The sequence below is a fragment of the Camellia sinensis genome, chromosome 4 (assembly GCF_055761805.1).
Source record: "Camellia sinensis isolate YWXY chromosome 4, ASM5576180v1, whole genome shotgun sequence".
Lineage (NCBI taxonomy): Eukaryota > Viridiplantae > Streptophyta > Magnoliopsida > Ericales > Theaceae > Camellia > Camellia sinensis.
Window position 1 is genome coordinate 219,320,488 of NC_138964.1, and position 27,407 is coordinate 219,347,894.

Sequence of the window (27,407 nt, forward strand, 5' to 3'; positions counted from 1 at the left end):
AAGCTCTGGATCACTTCTTCTTCACTCCTGCTCCCAGCGGTCGCTCCCGACGGGCCAGCCCCCCCAGACCCCTCCCTTGCGAAGTTGTTGGCGATTGCGGCATTGATCGCCATCTGAAAGTCAGCAGACCCCTTGAACTGTTCCACTGCTGCGACATATAAATTAGGGTATGCTGCCCTCTCAGATGCTGACTTGGTCTTTTCTTCCACTAACTCCTTCTCCAGCCTCGCCTTCTCTGCCGCTGCCTTGGAGCGCTCGCCTGCCAGATCCCGCTCCAACTTAGCGATTTTCAGGTCTGCTTCTTCCTCTTCTTTGACCCACTGAGCACGCAGATCTTCATTGCTGGTCATGGCCTCTTCAAATCGATCGTTGGCGACAGTGTAGGCTTTTTGCGCCTCTTCCAACCTTTTCTACTCGCCAACCAGTTGAAACTCGAGCAACACCACCTTCCGGCATTCCGTCTCCAGCTCCAACTTGAACGCCAGCAACTCAGCATGGGCACGATCGGCAACATTGCCCTGCACCACCGCCAACACCTCCATCTTCCTAGTCTTCTGCGCCTCTTCCAACCCCCTTGCACACGCGTGTAGACGTCCCTGAACGCCCTGGGAGGAACGAGCTCCCGTTCTGTTCATTTGGGGTCACTACAGCTCAGGACTCTCAAATTGTCACGGTTCTAAGTCTGAACCAAAGAGTCCAAATCCGGCAAATCGTTTTGAGAAAACAAATTTTTTTGAAAGAAGTGCCGAACATGGACTGCTTTGCCAGATACAGAGTCGCCACCTAAATATTTTATTTTGGGAGAAATTTAGGAAACCCTGACTCGTTTGCCTAAGGCCACGTGTCCGTCATCACCAAAGTTGCCTCGGCTCGGGAACTTGGGTACGATTGGGGAAGGTCACTTCGTGAGCACCCCCGCTCGCCCGATCAAAGATCGACCTCTACTAACCATGATATCTAGTTTTGAAAACATTGTGTGTTCTTATCCCGGTTATTAGTCTAGATTTACTATGTGATGCACACAGCATACAAGTATAGACTGGGTCACCTGAATTGGAACAAAACATTTCATGTTTGTTTTTGAAAGATGGTTTGCTACTCGCAAGTAGGCTTAAAGATGCAGATTTTGCCACCCTCAGGTGGGCTTAAGAAAAGATGATTTTGCCACTATCTAGTGGGCTTAAAACACACATTTGATGAATTTTTCCAATCCAAATAACCCAACCTTCACCCACAGGCATTCAGGCAGTTATATCACATAAGCAAATAGCCTCATGGTAAGCATGCTATCATGGCAGTCACTCACACACATGCCAGGATGCTAAAGCATAAAACTTACCGAGTACTCCAAGCCAAAAAAGAAGCTAATTAGAAATCCATGCATGATCCTAATTATACAGAAATGCCTAATGCAACACATGCAAAATGCAACTATAGCAGGCTCGGCTATTCTAAACATGGCATATGAAATGCTACAGCTAACATGTATTCAATTTGGAATTGAAAGTACAATGCAGTTAGTATGATGCGCCGAGCCCGGTGCATGCAAAACAGATGAATGATGCAAACATGTTGTCATATTGTATGCTAATTGAAACATGCCCTAATCTAACCATCATAAGCGGATAAATAAAAGGGAGAAAGACGTGCGGTTGGAAGACATACAACACACACACGCACACTTATTACAGTTATGCCCTCGCGCAGAGGGTCCGAATAAATAGTACAGTCCGAATAATACAGTCCGAATATAAACAAATTCCTAATTAATTTACAAATTAACTAAGAAAGCTATAAACTGGCATGCAAGCCAGGGGCTGCCTTAACTCTGATGAATGATGTATGTTTGGGTTGCCTTGCGCGGAAATCCACTGGGATGTCCCGATTAGCCTCTGTTTTGCAATTATTCTTGGAAAGCGCGCCAAGCTCCGGGAGACTTCTGATTCTTGATTTGCTGCAACAGAGAGCAGGAAAGGGGCATAGCAATGTATTTTCACAAATGTATGCATGCCTCGATCCTCGTGCCACCAATCACGCATCTCGATGCATGATGGCCGAGGAGTCGAATTGTGCAACTCAATATAGAATGAATGCACATGAAAACAACAAGACCTGACTCCATCATGGATAATCCGGAGCGTCGGTGACTGGGGAATTGAGACACGTTCCGTCACTCGGAGTACGAAACGTACCTCGTTTCCCTTGCTCGAGCTAACCCCTATCCCAAGCACGATGCAATATGCATGATATGCATGAAATGCAACTAAGATACAACCTAGCGTGCACAATGCTATGAAATGGCATACACAATGCACGAAGTGACATGGTATACACAATGCGCTAATATACGGCCTAGCATACGTAATGCTATGGAATGAAATGGAATACGCAATGCAATAATGGGCTTACACCAACATGAGAGAGCCTCAGCCACACTCACATAGGAGGCCATCAGATGAAAACAAGACAACTCGAAATGCGTGCACGGACCAACCCTCGGGCACCGAAATGCCACTCTAATGAGACATGGCAAAGACATGGAATATGATATGCAAACATGCAAAAATCAGTAGCAAAATGAGGGGCAAAACAGCCCCGAAACAAGGCGAAATGACACCCGATGCATGGAATTTCTCCCGAAATGCAAAACTAGGTACATGAAATGGTTTACAGCTATACAAAGCATGCATAATTGGTACATGGAAAGAAAAGACATAAGAAAGGCAGCCCCAAAATAAGCATTTTTACAGTTCAAAGCATGGCCAAACAGTAAGCACAAGTGGGACTAAATTATCATACAAAAATGGCTCCGCAAGGGAGGCAATGAAGCAAGTGGTAGATGCAAAGCCCAAACAGAAAAAGACTCTTCTACAACACTGAAGAGGGACCAAAAATATGACTACTTACAGTTTATGGAAACCCCCAAAACAATATACAAGTATGCTCAAAATGCCATGCAAGGTAGGGCCCAAAAGAGGTCAAAACACAAAGTATACAAAAAATTCATCAAACAGCCAAAGACCCTTAATGAAACATGACAAGGGGGTCAAAATATGGAAACTTTCAGTTCGGACCAAGGTCCAAAAACAGAAGAAAAATAGGCTAAAAAAACATGCAAAATGAGGCAAAAACAAGGATTTCAAAGCAAGTAGCACATGGGGTATCTAAACAGTGATGAGCCCTTCTTCAATGTTGAATAAGGGCTCAAAAAAAGCTTACTTACAGTTTATGACATGCCCCAAAACAGATTACACATAGGCCAAAAATAACATGCAAGATTAGGGCCTAAAGGAGAGATAAAGAAGGAAGTGCAAGATGAGGACCTCAAATGACAAAATTTCCTTAATTAATCATGAAATAGAGCTCAAATAAAGGGTACTTTCAGTTTTGGTTGGAGCTCAAAACAGCAAGCAAAATAGCTAGAAAAATGTTGCAAAATTAAGCTCAAAAAGAGGGAATTGACATTTACCCTTGAAGACCAACCCTTGGTTGCTTCTTGGCTTGAGAAGTGATGCCTCCTAGCTGCTGGAAATGGAGTAGTGGTGGTGATGCTAGGTAGTGATGAAGGAATGGTGCAAGGCACTTGGATGCTTGAGCTTGAAAGAGAGAGATTGAGGGAGATGTGTATACAAGGCTTAAGGCAAATTTTTTCAACCCTCAAGACAGAGCTGGAGGCTCTGTTATATAGACAAAAATGGGGGAGAAATGGAGGGAAAAAGTAGGGGAAAAATGGATCAAGTTTCCCCCCAAAAGTTGTCTCCCGGATACAGGTTTTTTGGGGGGAAAACAGATATACAGCTGGAATATACACATTGCAAGGATCATGGCCGGCCAACTTTCAGAGTTGCAGGTGGCCGGCCGGCTACTTCACATGGCCGGCCGGCCAAGGGTTAAAAGGGTCAAGAAGATTTTCTGGCCGGCCAGCACAAATTGGTGTCCTCCCAGGTGCCCTCAACACAACCCTGTGGTTCAAAATTGTCAACTGTAAAACAAGAGAGAGAATAGGCCATTTTTAGGAAGGGTTCAAAAAGGTCAGGTGGAATTACTGGCCGGCCACCAACTTTTGGTGTCCTCCCATGTGTGTACAACACAAATATAGGGGTTAGGATTGAAGAAAGTGACCCTAGGGTGGTCAACATTGGCTTGGAAGTGAGAAAAACGGGCGTCGAAAGGCGCCGGAGGAATATAACTGGTTGCTGAAACAATTGCTGGCCTCCCACCCTTCTACGGCCTTCCTGGTGATGAAACAGAGGTACCTGCCAAAAATGAACGAAAACCGATGCAAAACGAATGTTCGGGGGCCAGAACGCGCAGTTTGGGGCCCCGAAAACTGCCTATTAAGCACCGAAAGTGGCATTCGACCACGAAGTGGGTCTCTCAGACCTCAGTGTCCCTTAAAAGGGAGTAAATAAGATGCATGCCAAAAACCGGAGCAATCGGAGATAGTTAGGCGCTCCCGAACCGAGCCACACGGCCTGACGGCTCCGAAAAACAGGGAACCGGGTTCCGAAATGGGCAAAATGGCCTACAGCCACAAAATGTAGAGCACGGCCACTGAGAGATGGTCTACGGGACGTCTCCCTCCCCTCAGGAAAATAAACAGAGAAAACCGAGTCTGGTTCGCAAACCGAGGCAAAGCATGAAAGGGTCCGGAAGCCCGAAGGCAAGGCTCACGGCCAAGACTCTGGAACTTCTGAGCAAGCACAATATGCAATATCACCGAGTGCTCAACTGGTGACGTCTGAGTCTCAAGGTTGGTCAAAAATGGGGTGTCTACAACGCGCTTCGCGCGACCTTCCGCCACCCTGCAGTCTCTCTCCTTAAGCTTTCAAGTTGGACCTCCACTGCTTCCAACTTTGTCTTCAACTCCCTCATTTTTCCTTTAACAGCTGCCACCTTTCTCAGAAGGGCCCCTGCTAAGGAGGTTGCCTCCATTTGGGCAGAACACAACCCCCTCAGCAGCTCAGCCTCAGTAAAACTGGCCATCGAGCGCACGGCTGTGTCTTCCACTACTCCTAAGAGGCGATCTGCAGCGTTTTTGGCCTCCCTTCATTCTCCTTCCAACCGCCCAGATACGGCTGGGGCATGGTAAAAAGCGGTCTTCAACCTGGCCCCATATTCTCCTTGGGGCGCAGGAGCTCCCTTAGGTTACTGCTTCACCCCCTCCACAGGGTTAGTCACACCAGCCTCTACTCGTTCTTCAGGGCCAGTCGCCCCACTCTCCACCCCCTTGGCTGATTCCCTCAACCCCACTTCGGAGGTCTCCTTCGCCGTCACCTCCTTCCTCCTCTTCAAGGCGGGCTCCCCCTCACTGTCCCTCATTCTCTTCTTCTTCTTCAAAGTCTCCATCTCCTTTTTGTTCATCTCCTTCAGAGGATCTACCGGGGGCGGTCGTGGCTCAAAGCCTCCCAGATCCTTCCCCCCCAGCGACTTTGGGCATGGTCGGATTAGCTCTCTCGCGATCGACTTTGGAGCGGGCCCCAGCTGTGTCTCCTTGTACTTGTTCGCTCGGGCGAACAGTCTCCTCTCCTCCTCCTCTGCTTTCCTCTGCGCCTCCAGCTCCTTCCTTGCTGGGTCCTCTCCCAACGGTTGCGATCCCAATTTCAGGGTGAACGATGTTGAAGAAGGGACTAGCTCATCCCACCTCACCCCCTTCTCTTCCCTCCATTTCCTCACCTTCTTCACTCGGTTTTCGCCCTCAACACCCAACTTAGGCTCGACTGATTTGGTGGGGACCTTCTACGTTGTGCGCACCCCAGCCCTGCCGTTGTCCGTCACAAAGAACCATCTCGATCTCCACCCCTTCACCAACGATGGAAAACCTGCCACCAGGCCTTGTAGCAGGAGAAGAACTCCTCCACTATCATCGCCACCCCTTTGATCGCCTGCGGCCAGGCACTCGCGCACGCCATTACTATCTTCCAGGAGTTTGGCATCAGTTGCCCTGGCGCCGCTCCTAGCTTGTTCAGCACTTCCACCACTATTTTGGGGAGAGGTAGCCTCAAACTCCCTCGCAACGCCTTCTCATACAGGCTAAATTTGCCCGGCTGCACGTCTGATGCCCTCTCCTTGGTTGTGGGCAATCTTAGCCCTATCTCCGAGGGAATTTGATACTTCTTCCTTATTCCCTCCAGCTCCCCGGCTATCAGCACGGATCTGTCCGGTTTGGTATGCCAATGGTCTGGCTCCACCTGACTAATAGGTATCGCCGCCGACATTATTGTCCTAGAACGAGCCAGCATAGCCTGACTCGCTCCCTCCCCCTCCCTGTGCTTCGTGTGATATTGTTCTACTAAATCCACCACATCGTCATCCCCCAATGGATCAACCCTCGCGGTTGTTGCTTTCTTTTGGGCCATCCCTCTTGTGTGTCTGCGAATAGGTTCAGATGCTGGTGCGAGATAGTCCACAAAATGCTGCAAAGGGGTATCACTTGACACAAAGGAGTTTACACTTGGAATATTTCGGTTGTTTGCAAAGAGATACGTAATACGGATAATGCCAAAAGCCCAAGGCTTCCGTATATTCCAAGGGTCACAATTAATTTTCGCCAGTTTGAAAATTTTCAACAATCCGCCAAAACTGTCTTTTCAACACCCTATAATGACCTATCGTTTTACTTATTGCCCAACGCCTAGCCTCCCCCACTACGAGATTCTACCACGTGTACGACCACGATCCACTGCCTCTTTCCCCTTCCCTATCTATTCCATTTCACTTCAACACATGCCCCGTCGCCTCTCGAGCCCCGCGCCACACCACCCACCCTTCACGATCGGCCCTCCTCATGGTCGGTCCCTCCACTCGGCCACCCTTCGCGGTCGGCCTTCCTATGGTCGGTCCCTCCACTCAACCACACTTTGCGGTCGGTCCTCCTCATGGTCGGTCACCCTTCTCGGTCGACCTTTACCCTACCGGTCTCTCACAGCCCTCATTTTCTTCATTATTCCCTTCATTGGACTAAAGCTGAACTTGGGATTGGGGGACTACTGACATGGGTAAGCCCATAAATATTATAGCCCACCGTTTAGGGCCCAATACATATCTCAAATACTAAAGTCCAGCATTATTGAAGCCCCACGTAGCAATAAGAACCAATGACATCAAGACATATGGCAAGGGAAGGGCAAGCCACATAAGCAGACAAAGATCTGCAAAGTTATTGCCACAGCACATCGCCATTAATGAAGCCCCTTACAGCATTTATTGCGATAACCCCTCTCCGTCGGAACAGAATGCCTTCACCATGAACAAGGTAAGCTAGAGCATAGACTTTCGGCCAAGGTGACAGGTCGGAAGGGACAACGAAATGATTACCAGAGGATATAAGCAGATGTCGAAGACAGGAAGAAGGTTAGGCTTACTATCTCTAATCCATCTCTACGATCCACTTCTCTTTCTAACTTACTCGTCGGAGGGTTCGCTGGGGGACTCCCCATTCCCCGTTGAACTCTTGTGCAGGTTCCCCCATGGGCTTGATCACTCGGACATCGGTTTGGGAAGCGTGGATCAGCCCGACCCGTTTCATCTGGAACCCGTTGTACCATCAATTATTATTTTATGTTTAAGTTTCGTTTGGCATTTGATTGTTGGTTAAAAAAGTACAAAAAGACAAATTTGGCTACATAACTCAATAAGACAAAATATCATATTTAAACCATAATCATTACATTTTTTCTCTCATAAAAGTCAGAAAAGCCAAACCACACGAGGCTAAAAAAGCCCCAATATAAAAAAGCTAACTAAAAAAGCCAATATAAACCAAAGACTTAGTTATGATGAAATAAAAAAATATATTGTAAACTTTTACCATTAGATAAAAAAATAATAATAAGTCAAAGAATCTCTACCAAACATTAAACTAAAAAATATGTGGTACTCAATTCTATTCTATTCCTTAATTCCGCATACTAAACACCAGACTATATGTTTTAAGTAGAATCACGGTATTCATTTTATTTGATGTTTTTTTTTTATTATTGGAATTAAATGATTATTCCATCAAAATTTTCACTCATTCTTACATTTGGTTTAATAAAAAATGTTAAAAATATATATTATAAATGAAATTATCATCCAACATTATAAAGAAATAACCATTTAAGAAAAAAAAGTAAAGAACGATCATTTCTCTATTGAGCCCCAGTCCAACCAGCCCATGGTCTAGTGATCAATGACACCCCTTACCCAGCCAATGTGGAATTCACCCACCATTTGAAATATGATTTAAGACACATGTTAAAAATATTTATAAAAAAAATTATACATTCTTTTAACAAAACTCTATCAGCTGATTTTATGTTGGGTAAGATTGGTAAATGATTAAATATAGCACTCAATCCTCATCACTTCTTGGTAATTTCTACTCAAACTGATTTCAATATCCCCACTCCTTGGTTCACCTTCCTCATATATTTTTGTGTAAATAATTTCATTTTCATTGACAATATATATAGCCTTAGAGAAACATCCAAGACAGAATTTCAAAAGCAAAGCAAAATCCAAAACAGTGACAAAAGGAAGTCGAGAACCCGAGAAACAAGCCCAACCTTTTTCTTTTCTTCTTCTTCTTCTTTCTTTCTTTTTTTTTTTTTCCCCTCAACTATACTGAAATTTTCTTTTTCCTTTCTTTTTCTTTACCCTAAATTTCAAACCACCACGGTGTTATTCAGTACAAAATCTTATGAACAAACTTCGAATACGTACGAGTCCCGTGAAAGTCGAACATGAGATCTCCAAGAACTGCCTCATATTGGAGCTCTAATGTTCACCCTTACTAAGTTTTTCATGCAATTTTTTATTTTTCATTCCAGTCCCTCAAATATTAAATTTTTTTTTGGTTTTTGTATTTTGTTTTTTGTTTTACTAGATAATTTATGTTTGGAGCCCATATCATTGCATTGGTGGCCTAACAGGTAATAGCAGTACCACATCAACATAATCCTCCTGTTTCAAATAATAATAATAACAATAATCCTAAAAGAGAATAAAAAAATAAAACAAAACAAAAATTAAAATCTATTTCAGGTTAGACAAATGGAGATTATGTGTATCCGAATCCGAAACCTTGTTTTACTGGCGAGGATCCATTTTAAAAATAAATAAAATTAATTTTGGGCCTTCATGTGCAGGCCAGCTACTCCAACAAAAAAATGCAAGTCCATTTTCATTTGTCTTCAAAAGTGAATGTGCTTTTTGGTAAGATTATAGGTTTTTTTTTGGGTGGGTAATTATAGGTTTTTTCATTCAAACAAAACCCATTTTTAATTTATTTATACTGAAAACAAAAACAAATAACATAATTGGTATGCATCTATGATTTCAAAACACATAAAACAAAAATAAGAAAATATTTTGATGAGTTGTTGGAATAGGAATGGTCAAAGGAGTGGTCGAAAGTGGAGATGGTCAGAGGAAATGAAATTTGTTTTTAAACATGAGAAAATATATTTTTTTCCCGGAAAAAAATTGAAATTTGAAGAACTATAGTAACCATATGTTGGAAACCAAAAAGATGACAATAAAAAATGGAATAAAAGGCACAGAAGCAAGCAAGGAAGATTTTTAGCCTCAACTAGAAGGTGTACACACTCATATGAGTGTGTTTGAAATCGAGAGTTATGGGGTTGTGATTAAATTCGACTGTTACAGTTGCAATTACATAAGTATGTTTCGGAAATTGAAAACCTATGAAATTTACCAAGTTTACTATAAACTTTATATGATATAGATAATTGTTGTTAGTGTCAGTATGAATATAAGCAGTTAACAAAAATGTTTTTTTTTTTTTCTTACTCCAATAATGTGTTAAATGATTGTCTAAATACTTGGTTAGTTATGGCCAAGGTATTTAGACGCATTGGTTCATAGAGAAGAGAAAGAAAGAAAAGGGGAGGGGGTCACACATTTTAAATCCATCATTAAAATATTTATTCACTTTTTAAATTAATAAATGTTTAACACACAAAATTAAAGTCTAACTTTTTTTTTTTTTTTTTTGCCAATTACGCAATTTAAACTATTTCACTGTGGATGCTTTAACTAACGAACCTAGAGGAGATATAAGCCCAATGCAATAGTTGATTAAAGTAACTTTATTTGATTTTGAATTTTTAAGTAGTTTTTTTTTTCATATTTTAATCTTTCTTTTTCTTTTTTTTTTAGATGCACATAATTTTGATTCAAAAAGTAAAATATTTATAGAGAAATCTTTTTTAAAAATATTCAATAAATAAGAAAATGTACTAAAATTATATATATATATATATATATATATATATATATATATATATATATTATATTTTGTATATAGTGATTTTTAAAGTTTAAAAAAAAAATTCACAAATGTCTACTTTTGAAGTGCATTTTAGGTGCATTTAAAAAGTAAGAAAATTTTGATTAAAATATTAAAAAAATATCATTAAAAAAATTCAAAAAATAAAAACTCAAAAATTAAATTTGAAAACTCAAACTAAACAAAGTAGTTTCTTAGAGTTACTTGTACAGTTTCCCAATCACTAGTTAGCACATACAATGCAAGAAGCAAACAGACTGAAACCAAGATTCAAGTGCCAACAGCCCAGGAATGCATTCAAGTGCAAAATTATAATGGATTTTCAATATTACAAAAAAACTGTTCTCAAAGTTATGTTTGCATCATAAGTTTGTAAAGCAAACAAATAAAAATATGGAATAATATGTTATATAAATTGTGTATTTAAATAAAAAGAACAAACATATTCATATTTAATAATTTAAATTACAGAATAAGAAATCATGAAACTGAATCATACTAGACATTACAACATGATGAACATAAATATGTATCAAACTAAAATATTGAAATAAGATAAGAAAGCAAACCGAAGCATGTATGAGATTCGCGCACTCTTTCACACAAGAAGCCACCAATTCGGCCCAACCCAATCTAACCCATTCCAGCAAATCTCAAGCCTAAAGCACCACCCACAATCCACAGACCCGAACAGTTTGGACAGGTGGTGCACGTGTGGCAATTTTTGAATAATCAGCTTGAACCATAATTTGGACTAAACGCATCCTTAAAGGATCTATAACTCCATCCCTTCAAAAAATTTAGATGCCTCAAAAGGCTCATACCCTTATCAAAACCTTGGGATTTAAATATCAATCAATACTTTCCTCTGCAATCAATGTGGGATAAGTAATTATACACTATTCTTAATACCTCATTCATGAGTCCAATTTTATGAGATAATTTCTCATTCAATTTAATGGTTTTTGCTTGTTCTTTTTATGATGTAAAGATCTTGTTACAAAGAATCTAAACTAATTTGATCCCACCTCAATCGGTAGTTGGGATCTACTTTAATTTCACATTAAAGTTACCATAAAACCATTTTCTCCAACACAATATAAGAAAGAAAATGAAAAGATATGACTAGATAATGAGTTTATAGAGGAAAATGAATTAAAAAGAAAAAAATAAATAAAAGATTAGAAAAGAATGAACTAAAAGTAATCTGAACTTATTTGTTTCATTTCCCTCTTCTTTATTAAATTTAAGATTCAAACATAACATAAAAATTCCAGTTCAAAAAAAAAATAATAATAATAAAATTTCTATTACTAGAATGCACATGTTAGCTATTGTAATGGGTGAAACTAGTCACTACCACATAAATTTAGTTAATAAAAAAATTATATAACGATCGGGATTTGAGTTTCGTTAAAAGTATAACTTCTTTTATTATAAGTTATGAGTTTCGAATAAACCTCAAAATTTTGTACTTTTTTCTCTACAAGCTAAGACTTTCAATGTAAATAACAAACATATGATGATCTAATTTTTCCAAAAATGATCGTTGATGTCGAGGGAGGACATTCACTATCATTGTTAACCATTATATTGTGAATTGCGATCAGCCCAATTCCGATTTTCTCACAAAGCTGGCCTTTGAAATTGCTCGTCTAGCCTACGTCGATAGATATTGTTTGTGATCATTCGTGAAGACTAGTAATCCAAGGACAATATGCAGGCTTGCTTGTGGATAATTTGCTTCTACCATAGGTATTTAATATGCTCATCTTTAATTTACATTTTGCTAAAAAACACACACATACGTATATGATCATTGAAGACAATAGAATTTTATTCTGGAAAATATTCTAATATTGAATACAAAATAATTTTCTTAACAAGAAATCATAATAATCTCTATTAAAGGAACGTAACAAAAAGAAGGAAAAATTTAAAACATTGCAATTTAGAGTAACATTGTACTTTTTTTTTTTAGCATAATCTTATACCTCATTATCCTTTCAACTTTAAACAAAAAATGTCAAAATTTTCACTATTATATAAATATTGATGAAATTTTTACAAACAAAATATTTTCGTGACATTTTTCAATTAAAAAAAAATGAAATATTTTTAGGGGCTTGAAGAGAGTGGAATTAGTAATGATGGCACTAGTCTTTTTTTAAAGGGTCTGGCTTTGGTCCAGTTCGCCATCGGACTAGATCGTGCTGTTGGGCCCGTGGGGGCTCACCACGGGGTTCCGTTTTGAAAATCTGAACCATTCAATGTGTAAAACTCGTCGAGTACTATACATCTGCGAAAAATCACGTTGATCGGATATCGATAGCTATGTGATCAAATCAGTTTTGTATAAAAAAAATGGACGGTGAATAAATTAACGGTTGATAAAAAACTATTTTGATCACGTAGCTATCGATATCCGATCGACGTGATTTTTCACCAGCATATAGTACTCGACAATTTCTACACATTGAATGGTTCAAATTTTCAAAACGAGACCCGTGGTCGGCCCTCACAGACCCAACAGCACGGTCCAGTCCGATAGTGGACTGAACCAAAGCCAGGCCCTTTTTGAAAGTAATGTAAACTAATAAATTTTATGAATTTTTCTTAAGTACTAATGTAATTTATTTTAGATTCGAAAAAATCCTAATTTAAATTTTAAATCTTTTTATTATATGATAAATTAATTAATAAAATTTATTAATTTGTATAATATTATATGATGTTATGGGGTGTGATATGTGAGCACTCATTGCCAACCCATCACGTGATTTGTCTGGTCCTTCACATGGGATTTTATCTCTTTGAGATTTCAACCACATTTTGCATTTAAAACACGTGATCAAAAAAAAACAAGTATGGCCCAAAGTCGGGATTTCCTTGTCTTTATGAGTTTGTGTAACAACCGAAGCCCACAACAATGTTCCATCTTTGTCTATTTCCATAAAAAGACTTGCACTAAAGAGTGATGCATATTGTTTTAATGAAACTTTAATTTAAAAGTAACTCTAATATTGATTTGATATGAAATAATCTCTCTGGAAGAAAGAAAGGGAAAGAAAGGGAAAGAAAGAAAAAGAAAAAAGAAAGTAGAAAACAAGAAAAAAAAAATTAAAAAACACATAAAAGTAAGAATTATAAATTTTTATACAAAATAATTTGATTGCGATATTGTCACTTTCAAATAAAAGAGCCACCGCTTTTGAAATTGCAAATTTTATATATATTAATAGAATTGTTACATACAAATTTTATACAAAATGATCTAACTTGTTGTAGTCCACTGATTTTGAAAGTAAAAAACTAATAGTTAGCTTATCATTTCAAATATTTCTACATCCTCGCCTTTTGGACGTATTGTGCCTGTTTGGTGTAACTTAAAACCTGCTTATTTCAGCCTTCAGCTTAATTTAAGTTATTTTGATGTGTTTGATTTAGCTTATAGCTTATAGCTTATAGCTTATAGCTTTTTGAAAGTCAAAAATCAGCTTATTCTATGAGTGAGGCAGGAGATGCTTAATTTATAAATTAAAAATTAGTTTATGTTCATAGTTATAAACTATAACCTGTTTAGACATAAGTTATAAGCACTTTCCCACAACTCTACCAAACATGACCATTGTTTATTACTCCTTGCTGATTGAATGGTTAGGTAAAGTATTTGAATCACGGCGAAGTAGGCCATTCTTTATTACAATATCATAAAAAAATGCACTTAACCTTATCATTTAGAGATAGGAGAAGTCATAATAAAATTTTTATAAGTGAACCTGTGAAAGAATTTTTTTCGATAACTACCTAACAAAACGACCCATGAAGTTGTCTTATTATCGGGAAAGCAAAAGATGAATTTTATTGGCTAACCAACAAAACTTAGTGCGAATGGCGCCAAGAAACTTGAACAATGAAAGCATGCTCATGATGCCTCGTTCACCGGTGCATGAAAGCATTGCATCTTATGAAAAACAATACAAAGTACAATATTTTGTGTGAATTGTGCCACATCATTCTAATTATGATTTTAATAAAATTATGTTTTGGACCTTTACTTCAAAATCAGAGTCGGCACAAGCCTGTTTGGGCCTAATACGAACATCCAATTGAGACCCTCAATAATTTCTACATTGTAAGTTTTAATTTTTTGATGGTATTTTTTTATTTAAAATTCAAAACGTTCACAATCAAAATAATTTTATTAATTCTAATTTTAACATCCAATTGAGACCCTCAATAATTTCTGCATTGTAAGTTTTAATTTTTTTGATGGTATATTTTTATTTAAAATTCAAAACATTCACAATCAAAATAATTTTATTAATTCTAATTTTAAATTTTTTGCATGACAATCATCCAATATCTCTAACCTTCTCAATAAAAATAATTTTGATGATTAATAAATGAAACCATATAAAATTTCATACATTTGTGAAAAACAAAAACACAATATACAATGAAATAAATGTACTGGTTATAATTTTGATAATTCTGTGAAAAATGGCGATAACTTTTGGTAGCCAAGATAAGATTCTTCACCGCTAAAGAAGAGGGAAAGGGCGTCTAAAGCCCGTACTAAGATGACTGATGAAATGCTATTTTGTTTTGATAATTAACATTTGATATTTTTTATTTATTTATGTAAAAAAAAAATTAATTTCTGAATGTTTTGATAATGTAAAGATATAAAATGAAACTCTCAATAAATTCATCTATTCTTTCTACGACTAAAGACTCGAAGTGGACACTTAAGTTATTTTAGATTATGTTTCAATCATAATAATTTTTTTTAAAAATGAAGTAAAATATAAATATATTTTATTCATAATTTACATATTTAATTTTAATTTTTTACCTAAATTTATTATTCAAACACAAAATGAAAATACAAATAGAGGTGGACCCAAGTTGACGACTCGTAATTCTAGCTGGCAATTAGTTGTAAGAGGAGTGATGAAGACTCCTTCCAATCACCACCCCACCACTCTCCACACACACGTGGCGGGCAATAATAGGAGGACAAGGGGAAAAAAAAAAAAATCCAACCAATGAAAGAGAGAGGGGGTAAAGGGGGTGGGGAAAAAAAGAAAATCTTAGACATTTTTGTAGTTGTAAAAGACAAGATGTGGCATTGATGACACTAGATTTTTTTTTTTTTTTTGGATATTTTGCCAACCCCATCATGTGATTTTGCCTTGCCTTTCACAGGCTATTTCTTCTTCTTTCGCTTTTTCAACAACAATTGTGCATTTAAAACACGTGCGTGGAAAGAAACGTGTGGCCCATATTGGATCATTCTTTTTCTTATAATTTCTCACATTTTTTCCTTTTTAAAATAGTGTTTGAATTTTAAATTTTAAAAAAAAAATTATAAATAAAAATAAACGAGAAGAAAAATGTAAATAAATATAAGCTAATTTTTCAAAAAAAAATAATTCTTCTTTCTTCTTTACAAATTTTTTTAATTTAATATTCAAATGCAACTTAAAAAGTTTGCAGTAAAAGCGAGCATGATATATATACATGTGACTGTAAAAATGAAAAGGTAAGTAATTCACATTCACTTTTAAAAAGAAAAAAAAATATATTACAAAAGGCTTAAAATAAAATATAAACGTTAAAAAAGTATATGAATTTATATACATAGAAAGAATATTATTTTAAGTTTCCCTTCATATTTTTCTTCTTATTACAAGAAATTGATAATAAGCAAGAAGATGATGTTCATGCCGTCTCATACATAACCTTTTACTTTAATACTATACGAATCAAAATTCTAGCTCCGCAACTACTTGGATTGTTGATGATTAGGTAATGAATGTGACCATGTGGCCACATATGAATATATATAACCTTTCACTTTACTACTAGACAAATCAAAATTCTAACTCTGCAACTACTTGGATTGTTGATGATGTTATTAGTTAGGTAATGAATGTGACCATGTGGCCACATATGAATATATATAGACCATGTGAAGATTTCCATTTCGAAACTTAAAGCGTTAAGCTCACGTCGGAGTTCATATTAACAATGCTACACATGAATTTGGATAAAAATGGAAAGCAAAGATGTAATTTACCGAAAATGTATGCGTTGCATTCACATGTTTCACTTTTCTTCGGACTCAAGCAAATGTTAGGTTAAACATCATAATGCTTGGTTCGTCATGTATGCATGCATATGCTCAGAAAATTTCAATTTTATTCATGCATGACGTTCTTATAAGTTGTAGTTAAAGAAATTTTTATAAGAATTTTTTTTTTTTGGATCAACGAAAGTTTGTCATTGATTTTTATAAGAACTTAATGGATATCAGAAGATGGAATAATCTTATATCCATTAAATTCTTATAATGGGAAGGAATAAAATAATGAAAACTTATTTTGAAAATAAGTAAAAAACTTTTTTATTTTAATTTTTTTTTCAAAATTTTAGAATCAATTTTACTTTTTTGAAGGAGAAAAAAAATATACCTAACAAATTTTATTTTGGATTTCCAAAAAAACAAAACATTACGCATAGCTTTGATTAGAAAAAAAAAGTTGAAGATATGAATATGATGTGTAGATCGAATCTTACCTGCTATGTGATGCAACTCCCTTTTCTTCTATTCTCCTTTTACCGATTGTAAAATTTAAAAAAAAAAATACAAAAAAAAAAAAAATGATATGACAAGGGATCCTTGAATAATGTGAACTTGTGACTTGCTCATTCACAAGTCTACGAAAAATAATTAAGAAACAATTTTTTTGTATTGAGAATCCATCCAGAATCATATAGTTGATAATGATTTTTTTTTTTAAACTATAAGTCATAATAGTAAATATTCATAAATAACCATATCATTTAACATTAAATTTTTAAATAAAAATTTAATTTATATAACATTACCCGATAGAGAATAATTGGGGATTAATGATAACAGCAATTTTGTCGCAATCTCCTAGCGGCATGTCTCTATCAGAAAATTTTCTTCCTGTCAATTAGATATATCATTAGCTCAAACAACGTTGATTAGCAAATAGTTATTACTACCATATATCTCTAGTCATGTTTGTCAAGATCTTAACATAGTATTAGCTTCAATAAAACAAGACTGAGATAAATGTATACATTTCAATTGACAGGAAGATATTTTTTGATATGATCACAACCAATTGTGATAAGCCGCACGTTTTTTTTCCCTCTTTAGTATGTTCTTTTACACAATTTGTTACCTAGTACAACAAAAGTAGTTGAAAAGTAAACATAAAATGATGTCTAGACTAGATTTATTCTAGGTGTGATGCATATCATATTGAATTTAAATTCATATTATACACTTCTTTTTTTTAATCACTTCTCGGATTACTTTTTATGATACTCATTTCCTATATATTTTCTAATACAAAATTTGATAAGTATATATATAACACACTCAAACCGAGGTTAAGTGGGTGTCAAGTCCAGTTAAACTAACTTGGTGAGGAGGAATTAAATGTTCAAGATGTCTCTCGCATGTCTGACTATGCCAAAGGTGATTTGGGAAACATGAGCTACTCGTAATGACTAGCTTGAGACTTGAGTTATCACCCTAGTGGTTCTGATGACAACTGATTAAGTTCAAGAATAAAAAAGACAATTCAAAAAGACTTAAGAGCTGACCTAATGATGATCAACTCTTTAGTACCACACAAATCATATGATCTTACCATAAGTGTTATAACCAAATCCTAAAATATGACGAGGTGAGTAAGGTGGATGTTGGAATATTCTAAAGAACCTTACTTTGCACGCTAAAGGCATCCTATATAGTAAAGAAAGACAAAGACACAAGGTAAGTCATTCTAAAACCCTGAACCCTCTCTTCTCCAAACTTACTAATTCTCTCATCTTTAATCAGCACCACATTGGTGTTCACCTAAAGACTCGTTTTTTTCATTAATTACACGCACGATTAGAGCAAGGGAGGTCTAGCTCCCCAACACCATCAAAATTCATATTTGAATTGTCTTCCATAATTTTTTTTTTTTTTTTTTCAACATTGTCTTCCACAACTTACCTCATAGAGATGTGATATGACTAAAACTCCAATACACTATATACATAATCAGATGTAGAGTATAGGTCTCCCCATTCTATTACAGCCCACACTTAAATTATTAAAAAGTTTCAACTATAAACAGACCTATATATAATATTGATCCAAACTACATATACCATTGACCTATATATATAACATTGATATGCTCCTTGGGGCCACGTCTGCGGGCTATGCCAAGATTTATTCGATCCATATGGAAGGAGCGCTTTGCATGAGTCCCGCATTAGTCAATTTGGACGTAAGTTGGTCTGGACACTCAGATATAAAATATATAAATTAAAAAAAAAAAAACAGTGATCCAAACTATAGTATATATAACATATTTATCTATAGATATATAGAAAAATATTTATATATATAGATATTATTTAATCCCCATCCCCATTAAGCAGCTGCAGAGACCAGAGGTCGTCCATGCTCCAGACGTTGTCGTTTGATGATTCAGTGGGAAAAGGAGCAGAGAAAGTATCAAGATTTTCTGGGTAAGATGGTGGAGAGTAGATTTGATCAGCTGCATCACGATGCTGATGATCCGCATCATGCGGACCAGGCATCGCTTGGCTTGTGCTGGCTTGATCCATATTATGATCAGCCTCGGAGCTTTGTCCACCGCTCAAAGTTTGATGATCGCCTTGCTTATTCATATGCTTTTGGATCCTCGTCCTCCAGTAGTTCTTTATCTCATTGTCTGTTCTTCCTGGTAGATGCTTTGCAATTTTTGACCACCTTCACCATCAAATAAGAAGTGAAAGACAACCAATACAAATCGAAAGAAAAATTATATATAAACAAAATTTTCGTACAAAAATTACATTTTCTTCTTTTTCTTTTTTTTTATCATTGATAAGACGTTAATTATAAATATGAAAAGTGTTATATCAATCTGAACAATTAAAATCCGACAATATGATAAAGTTAATGGTTACCAAGCCTTAATGACCATAGTTCAAGCTTGAGAATAAATACGCATAACAAAAGATATCAAATTTCTCTTTGTATGAGTTAAATACAGGACTACACAACTATTAGGCTTAAGGCCCTAATTATACGAAAATTGCATCTAAAACAACATAATTGTGACATTTTTAAAATTTTATGCCCAAGTGACAAGTTTTTGTTTAGAAATAAGAGGACTTTAATAAGCCACATCATTCAATTATTTTTGTATAGCATTACTTAAAACGAAATCTCAGGTATCCTTAATCAATAATTAAATATTTTTTCTAAGTAAGTAACTTTAATGGATAAAAATCTGTACCAAAAATTTAATTTCAAATAGAAAGAATAAATCTATATATACTGAATTAAACTATCGAAAAATATGGAGAATGTATTTATCAACATTGTGAGGCTCACTTCCAGTGAAAATAAAAAGAATATACCAATGAAAAAGGATATTCGGCCAAACCTCGCAATATTATGTACATTTTAAATATTTTTTGTTATTTAATTTTATGTATTGAAACTAATTGAAAAAGAAAATGGTAGAGAAGGGAATACATACTATAACGTAATGTTGAAAATAACGACTCTGAAACCTCTCCACTTGTGACATTGTTACATTGCAAACAGCAACTATGATGTTTGATTCAACAATATTCGAAGGAAATATTACTAATAAATAATGAGGTATGACACATAAGAAAAGAAACAGAACGTTAAAATAATAAGGAGCATATGACAAAAAAACAAAAAAGAAAAAAAGAATAATTCAACTAAAGAGAAATTTTATAGAGTGGATGGGTGTTAATTTCAAAATATACCCCATTAGATACATCTGGTTGTCTTAGTTGGATAAATGTTATGTAAAAATTATTAAGTTTAAATTTTAAGGTGGGCCTATGGTTAAAATTTTCATTCTCTATACTTTATCCAATAGCTTCAATGTAATAATTACTTTCTATATGTGAAACAAAAATTATAAAATCCAAGTTTTTTTGAGATATAAGCTAAACATCAAAAGAAAACTTTATCTTACTGGGCCTTTAATAAAATTGGAGTGTTCAACGATAAGAATTTTTAATAAAAAAAAATTGAGGGCGCCAGACAACAATTTCAATGATATAATAGTTGAGTCACTTCTGCTTGAGAAATTAGTCAGGACGAAATTCTGAACACGGTGGTGAGGAAAAAGAATTTCCCACCATCTCTATGGCTATATAAGAGTGTATTGTAGTAAATGAATTCGATCATGTTCCATGGTTGAGATTTAAAGCCCACACGTTCCATGGTTTGAAATCCAAATCCTTCACTTTCCTTTTGGTTATTTAAGGGAAACTCAGAGGCATTGGAATGAAATCATCTTACTATTTGGCTTATGGGTTTTGGGTTCTAAAAAAACCCACTTCAAATCTCAAAAATCCCAGGTAGAAGTTCGAGTTCATACACGCAAACCCAAGTTGCTGATTTGAAGGAAAAAAAGAGAGCTTCAACAAAAGGTTTGTTCAGAAGCTTTTCACACCCACTTTAAAAGTGGAAGATAGGAGTCTTTAGCTTGACAATGGCTTCCTAAAAGTCAAAAAAAAAAAAAGTGTTTTATTATTCCACTAACCCATCATATAATATAATGGGTTTTAGTAGATTAGTTTTTCAAGACTAAATAATTGACTTGATTGTTAGGTGTCATATTTGGATACAGATCTCACTATATGATATAATTTATTTATTTATTTATTTTCTCACTATTTTTTTCCCTCAGCGAAATTTCTCAAATACCTAACCCGAACAACACCAACCCAAACACCCATGCATTTCTCAAATAGCTAACCCGACCCACACCAACCCAAACATCCCTGCCCCTATGGGGATTGAACAAGCTTTGGGGTCATACCACCAGACTTTGTAGCCATTGGCATAAAAGTATACTTGGCGGGCTTCTATTAACCAGTTCTTTCTATTCATTGTAGTTCTTTCTATTCAATGTAGTCATCAGGCCCAATATTAAAAAACATCAAATTATCTAAAAGAAAAGAAAAGTATCGCAACGACCAATACTTTTTTTTATTATAAATATAGGTTTTTCGATTCCAACCCATGATAGTGCATCTTGTAGAGGAGCATAAGATGGTAAAATTTTTGAGAATGTTAGGATGGTGAAGTCTTTTTCAATAGGTGTGCGGGAAAAAATTTAGGGGATTTATGTATAAATCCTAATAAGTGAATTAATTTTTTAATAAGTCCTATAATAATTAATGATAATTTTCATTAAACAATATTTAAAAATGACACTAATTGTTAATTTTCAGTGACAGTTTAAAAAAATTTGTCACAAAAACGTTACTAATTATAAGTTTAGTGGCAATTAAAAAAATCGTTACAAAAAAAGTCATTAATTTTCAACTTTCAGCGATAGTTTAAAAAAATTCATCATAGAAAAATATTACTAATTGTAAGTTTTAGTAATAATTTATAAAAATCGTTAGAAAAAAAAATCGTTAATTATCAATTTTTAGCAACATGTGTAAAAACTCGTCACGAAAATTTATTTTAGTTACGATTTTATCAAGACTAACTTTTAATAAGACTAATAAGAATTAAATTAAACTATTAGAACTTATTAATAATTTATCTAAAATTTCTATGCATGTCTAATTAGCTCACTTTTTTCCACCACCTGTCCTATTCGGCTAACCCTTTAGTTAGGTCTTTACTTGGTCTAGTCTATTTTTATATACGAGATGGCTTCTCTCCAGGTCATATAGTAAATTGGAGCGTATTATTGAGCTCATGAGGTCCATCACGGGTCATGTTTTGATGATCCGAACCGTTAATATGTAAAGCTCGTCGAATACTTTATACTTTTAAAAAATCACATTGATCGAATATCGATAGCCCCTTAATCAGAATACATTTTTGTTAACAATTTATTTTTAAAATCATATTTACCATTGACAAAAATGTATTATGATAAAGGAGCTACCAATATTCGATCAATGTAATTTTTTGCAAACATAAAGTACTCGACGAGTTTTATATATTAAACAGTGCAGATCATCGAAACGAAACCCATGGTGACTCTCACAAGCCCAATACGCTCCCATCCACACCATCTAAACTGGAAAGAAGCATCTTCCATTCTTATAACTCCGACCTTATTCTGTTTGTCTTCCTACTGTGATAGATTTTAAATTTTAAGAATACAGATCCTGTGTCATTTTCCATCATATTATATAATGAGAAGGAAATTAGTGACTAAGCACAAAAGTTTTGGAACACAAAACACCACACCCATTTTGTGTGAAAATCCCAAATTTATGAAAAAAATATTTTTGGAGTATTATATGACACTGTCTAGTAGCACTCATAAATAAAAAATCGAAACATAAATTAAGAAGTTATTTTTTTTCTCTTAACTATCTAACAAATTTCCACCTAAAAAAAAAAACTACCTAGCAAAATTTATTATATGATTAGTTTAGAACACCTAATAGGTCATATCTTAATGTTTTAAGACTAGTTAATATTTATCCCAAAATTTATAGGGGTCCTTATCTTGAAAAACCTAAATAATAGGGTAGCAGTTAATTTCAATCGAGGTCACTGGGGCAACTATTTCAACGGATGGGTGCTGATCCAAAAATGAAACTAGTCCTAATTAATATGCCTGAGAAAATATTTGCTGACCCCTAAAAAGGCGTTTCAATTTAACTTATAATAATGCAATAAATATGTGTTAATTTTTTATTTATCACGTGGTCAATTAAATTTATAAACTTAAAATTATAAGTCTAATATTTTTCTATGTTTTTTTTTACAACTTAAATTCATATTTTTCTAATATTTTTTTATATATTTTTCTATACCTAACACTAGTTGTAATACAAAGGTGTAACTTTTGTTGTCCAATTAGTATGCCTAGCATTCAAAACATGCTTATAATGGGGGTAATTATTCAGTAATTTCGGAATATAGACACGTGATATTCCATAATATTATGATTGATAGAGAAGGTGGGTAGGTGGGGAGTATTGTGTTGAGTGATCGAGAAACATGAAGAGGCATATTGAATGATAATTAGTTAGATAGTACAAACACATGATGCTCAGAAAATATTGAATAATTTCCCACTTATAACACCCATAAATAATAAGTAATTACGGAGTATTCTTAAAGTATGATGTGACATATTTACGTGGTGTTTCTAACCAATGGCCTAGCCTTTATTAGTGGGATTATGTCGCCTCACCTTGTTAGCTAATTAGGAAACGATAAATGACTCACTTAGTGCGTATAGCATGTTTTTAGGACTAACTTATAATTTTCCAAATAATATATACTTGGAAAAAATATTTAACAAATATTCAGATATTAAAATGTGTAATATAAATCTAAATTTAATGTGGTGTAGTTAAAACTTAAAACAAATCATGTGTACATATCTTAAACAAAAATAACATAGAAGTTTATTTTTCAGATCCATTTTTAAGATCCGGTGATGTGTAAAATAGATGATTGTTTGATAACTAGAAAAGACATAAGAGAGAGAGAGAGAGAGAATTGTCTTATATATTTTAATAGACTGTCACACTATTAGTTTTGAAAAATAAATTTAACTTTTGGATTAGAGTAATACTACTCTATTTTAAATTATAAATTTTTTTTAAGTACTTACCATTATAATAAAAGGTATATTGTACATCTAAAATCATTCCTATACTTCTGAATTTTATTACTAAGTATTGTCATGAAAATCGATTTTTTTATTTTAATTTTACAGAATTTCATGCATCTCATCTGGTTGAAAGAATAATTTGATTAAAAATAAAATAAAAAATAAAAAATAAAGAAAGAAAGAAGAAGAAAGTAGGTTATTCAAAAGGATTTTGTTAGTTATTAATTGATATTCCCACGTTGCAATAGAAAGAGTCATTGGTAGCCCAATAAAAATTATCTCTTCGATTTGGTGCAGTTTTTTTTTTTAATTAAAAATTAATAATCAAAGTAAAAATTAAAACTATTCATCTCATTTTTTAAAATTTTAAAGTTAATAATAAGAAATAGAAGCTACTCTTCGAGGTTCTAGATAATCAATTTTTTTTTTAACTTATATAAAATATTTATGTTTCATAAATTATAAGCAAAACTAGTACCAAATATTATAAAATAAATTTCTAAAATTATAAACACCTCTAATAAACTACACTAAACATGGCCACATTCCCACGTTGCAAATTTCCCTTTCTTTCTCTTTCACTATCCAATCAAGGTGATGGGCTTCAAGGATGTTAGCAAAAAAATATCCTAGACATTATTATGAGAAATAAGCTAGTCGCTCTTTTGTGTTCACAAAGTGTGAATGAAGACAAAATGGATTGTTTGTTATAATTTTTTGTGATCTCTCTTCTAACTTTTGGATGATTGATTATTTTTTAGTTTATTTAAAAAAATTAATAAATTATAAGTAAAAATTAAATCATATAATCTGATTCATACTCTTAAAATAAATTAATAAAATATTATAAATAATTCATATAAATTGCACCAATCAATTTTAATGACTTTATCCGAGTGGCATCAACTCAACACTTTCATAGGAGAGTTTGGAGATTTAAGCCCTAGTGGGGTACAAGTATTTGGATGAGCTTGGGAGGAATGGAGTATTTGGAGGTATTTATGAGATTTTTTGGGGATTAAAAAGAAAGTGTAAAGAATCAAAAAAGATTATAAATTTAACCCCCCCCCAAAAAAAATAAATAAATAAATAAATAAATAAATAAATAAATAAAAATCAAAGGAAGATGTGATTAATCAAAAATGAGTAAAAAAATTAATATAATGATGATATTACAATACCATTAACACATAATATAATTATTTAATAGTAAGTCATCGTGTGAAATGATAAATCTTAATATTCAAATATAATTATCATCAAATCTAATACAATCCACCAATTATCAAATCTCCATAATAGAATTTATTCTCCATTTGGAAATAAGTTATTTTAATTGCCGTTTTGGTATAGTTGGCTTTTTTTGTAATTGATTTGATAGTTATGAGGAAAAAAAAGTGAAATAATTATAATTTGAATGTAATATTTTAACTCATTAACTATTTTATCCTACTTTATCTTTATTGACTATTTTAGTCCAAATCCTACTCTCCAAACAGTCCCATAATAGAATTATTGAAGGTGGTGTTGTCATCTTTTTTTTTTTTTTTTCTCAAATTATGAGAAAAATTTAGAACTGACAATTAAATATATTCACAATGATGTGGCAAGAGAGTTTGGTTATATATAGTCAAATGTGATAACAAAAAATTAACACCTACCATACTATATTATTGTGAGTTAAATTAAAAAAAAAAATTTAGAAATCTCAAACATTTTTCCAATAATAAAAGACTATGTAATGACGTGGTTGAAAAATAGAAATATGTATTGATTAGGCATACACAACAAGGACATAGTGTTTCCAAAAGACTGAATAATTTCTGGTTTTTTTAAAAAAATTTTTTATAGAGAATTTCAAATTCTTAAATATTAATCTTAGGATGCACGTACCTGTTACCCCACATAGCATGCAGTTCCATGATCAAAACCTGTTCCTCTGGTGTAATATTCCCTCTCCTAACATCCGGTCGGAGGTAATTCAGCCACCGGAGCCTACAGCTCTTTCCGGTTCGTTTCAGACCTAAAAAAAAAAAAATTTTTTAAAAATTCAAAACTAGGGTTTCTGTTTCTTACAGAAATAGGAGGGAGAGAGAGAGAGAGAGAGAGAGAGAAGAAGAAGACAAAGACAAAGACAAAGAGGGTTTAATTACCAGCAGATCGAGCTAGGGTGTTCCATACACCATCACCATGGGTGGCGATATAGTTGATCAAGATCATGTCTTCTTCCATAGTCCATGGCCCTTTTCTCACCTCTGCATCGCCGCCGGAGTCACATGGCCTTTTATCCATTCTAGAGAGAGAGAGAGAGAGAGAGAGAGGTTAGGCAGGTAGGTGTGGTTTCTGAAGAGAGACAATGGAGTTGGCAGTGAGATTTATAGAGCATGTGTATCATACTTTTCACTAGTCACTCATCTTTTTATTTGATAAAATAGCTTTTGACCTAACTATCATATTAACAAGTATAATTATCATAATAATACTTGCTTATTACATATATATATATATATATATATATGATATATGTTTGCAAATTGCATGCATTCTTTATGATCAAAACCAGTGCATGTACGTGCAGGCACATGCATGACCACGTCCTCTGATTTTTTTTTTTTATTATTTTTTTTTACTTTGCCAACTCAGCAAACAATTTCCATTGAAATGGTGTCATCATGAGTATGTATGGACTCCAATATATATATATATATTATTTTTTTATGAAATAATATATATATATATATAGAAGTAGAAAAAAAGAAAAAGAAAAGAAAGAAGGAATAATAATATATGATTATTGCAAATGCTATGCTATTCAATAATCCACAGATGAGAATAAATATATAAATAAGTAATTTGATCACACGACACGCAAGCTACCATACTGTAGAGTGGCATCATATCCAATAATAACCATTTGATTCACTTTTAAAGGTGATTGAAGACTTTGATTTACTGGAAAGTTTACATGCATGGCTGTATGACTTGTCCTTTTACCTTAGGGCTTGTGAAGTTTATCCTCTCCAATGTTGGTTGTAATTAAAAAATCAAATTATGAAAAATCATGTAAATACTAGCTAGAATATAAAAAGGTTTTTGATAACTCAGCATCTGGTTTATTATACCGGTTAATTTGAGAAATTAATTCTACCATCCACTTGCGGAGACAATAATTAAAGTCAGGGAAAAAATTTTCATATGAGCTGTCTCCAAGAAATTATTTACACTTAAAGGGTATGTTTGATTGACAGGATATTAGAGCACGAAATTGTGATTATTAATTCGTGGGCTCAATAATCCTATGTTTGTTTTGAAATTTTGTTTCATGATTATCAATCCAATGGATAATTAATCCAACAAATTTGTAGGATTATTAGTAATGGAGTAAGGGTGGGATTATATATCCTGAGCTGGGA

General features: G+C 34.3%; 1 protein-coding gene across 1 annotated transcript; it reads right to left on the reverse strand.

Moving 5' to 3' along the window:
• Window positions 1-18,751: 18,751 nt before the first annotated feature.
• LOC114277256 (MYB-like transcription factor EOBII) lies at window positions 18,752-26,286 on the reverse strand. The gene is made up of 3 exons (XM_028219128.2): window positions 26,148-26,286; window positions 25,888-26,017; window positions 18,752-19,109 (listed from the first exon to the last, which is right to left on the reverse strand). Exons 1-3 carry the CDS (start codon window positions 26,284-26,286, stop codon window positions 18,752-18,754), a joined length of 627 nt encoding a protein of 208 aa, XP_028074929.1.
• Window positions 26,287-27,407: the final 1,121 nt, after the last annotated feature.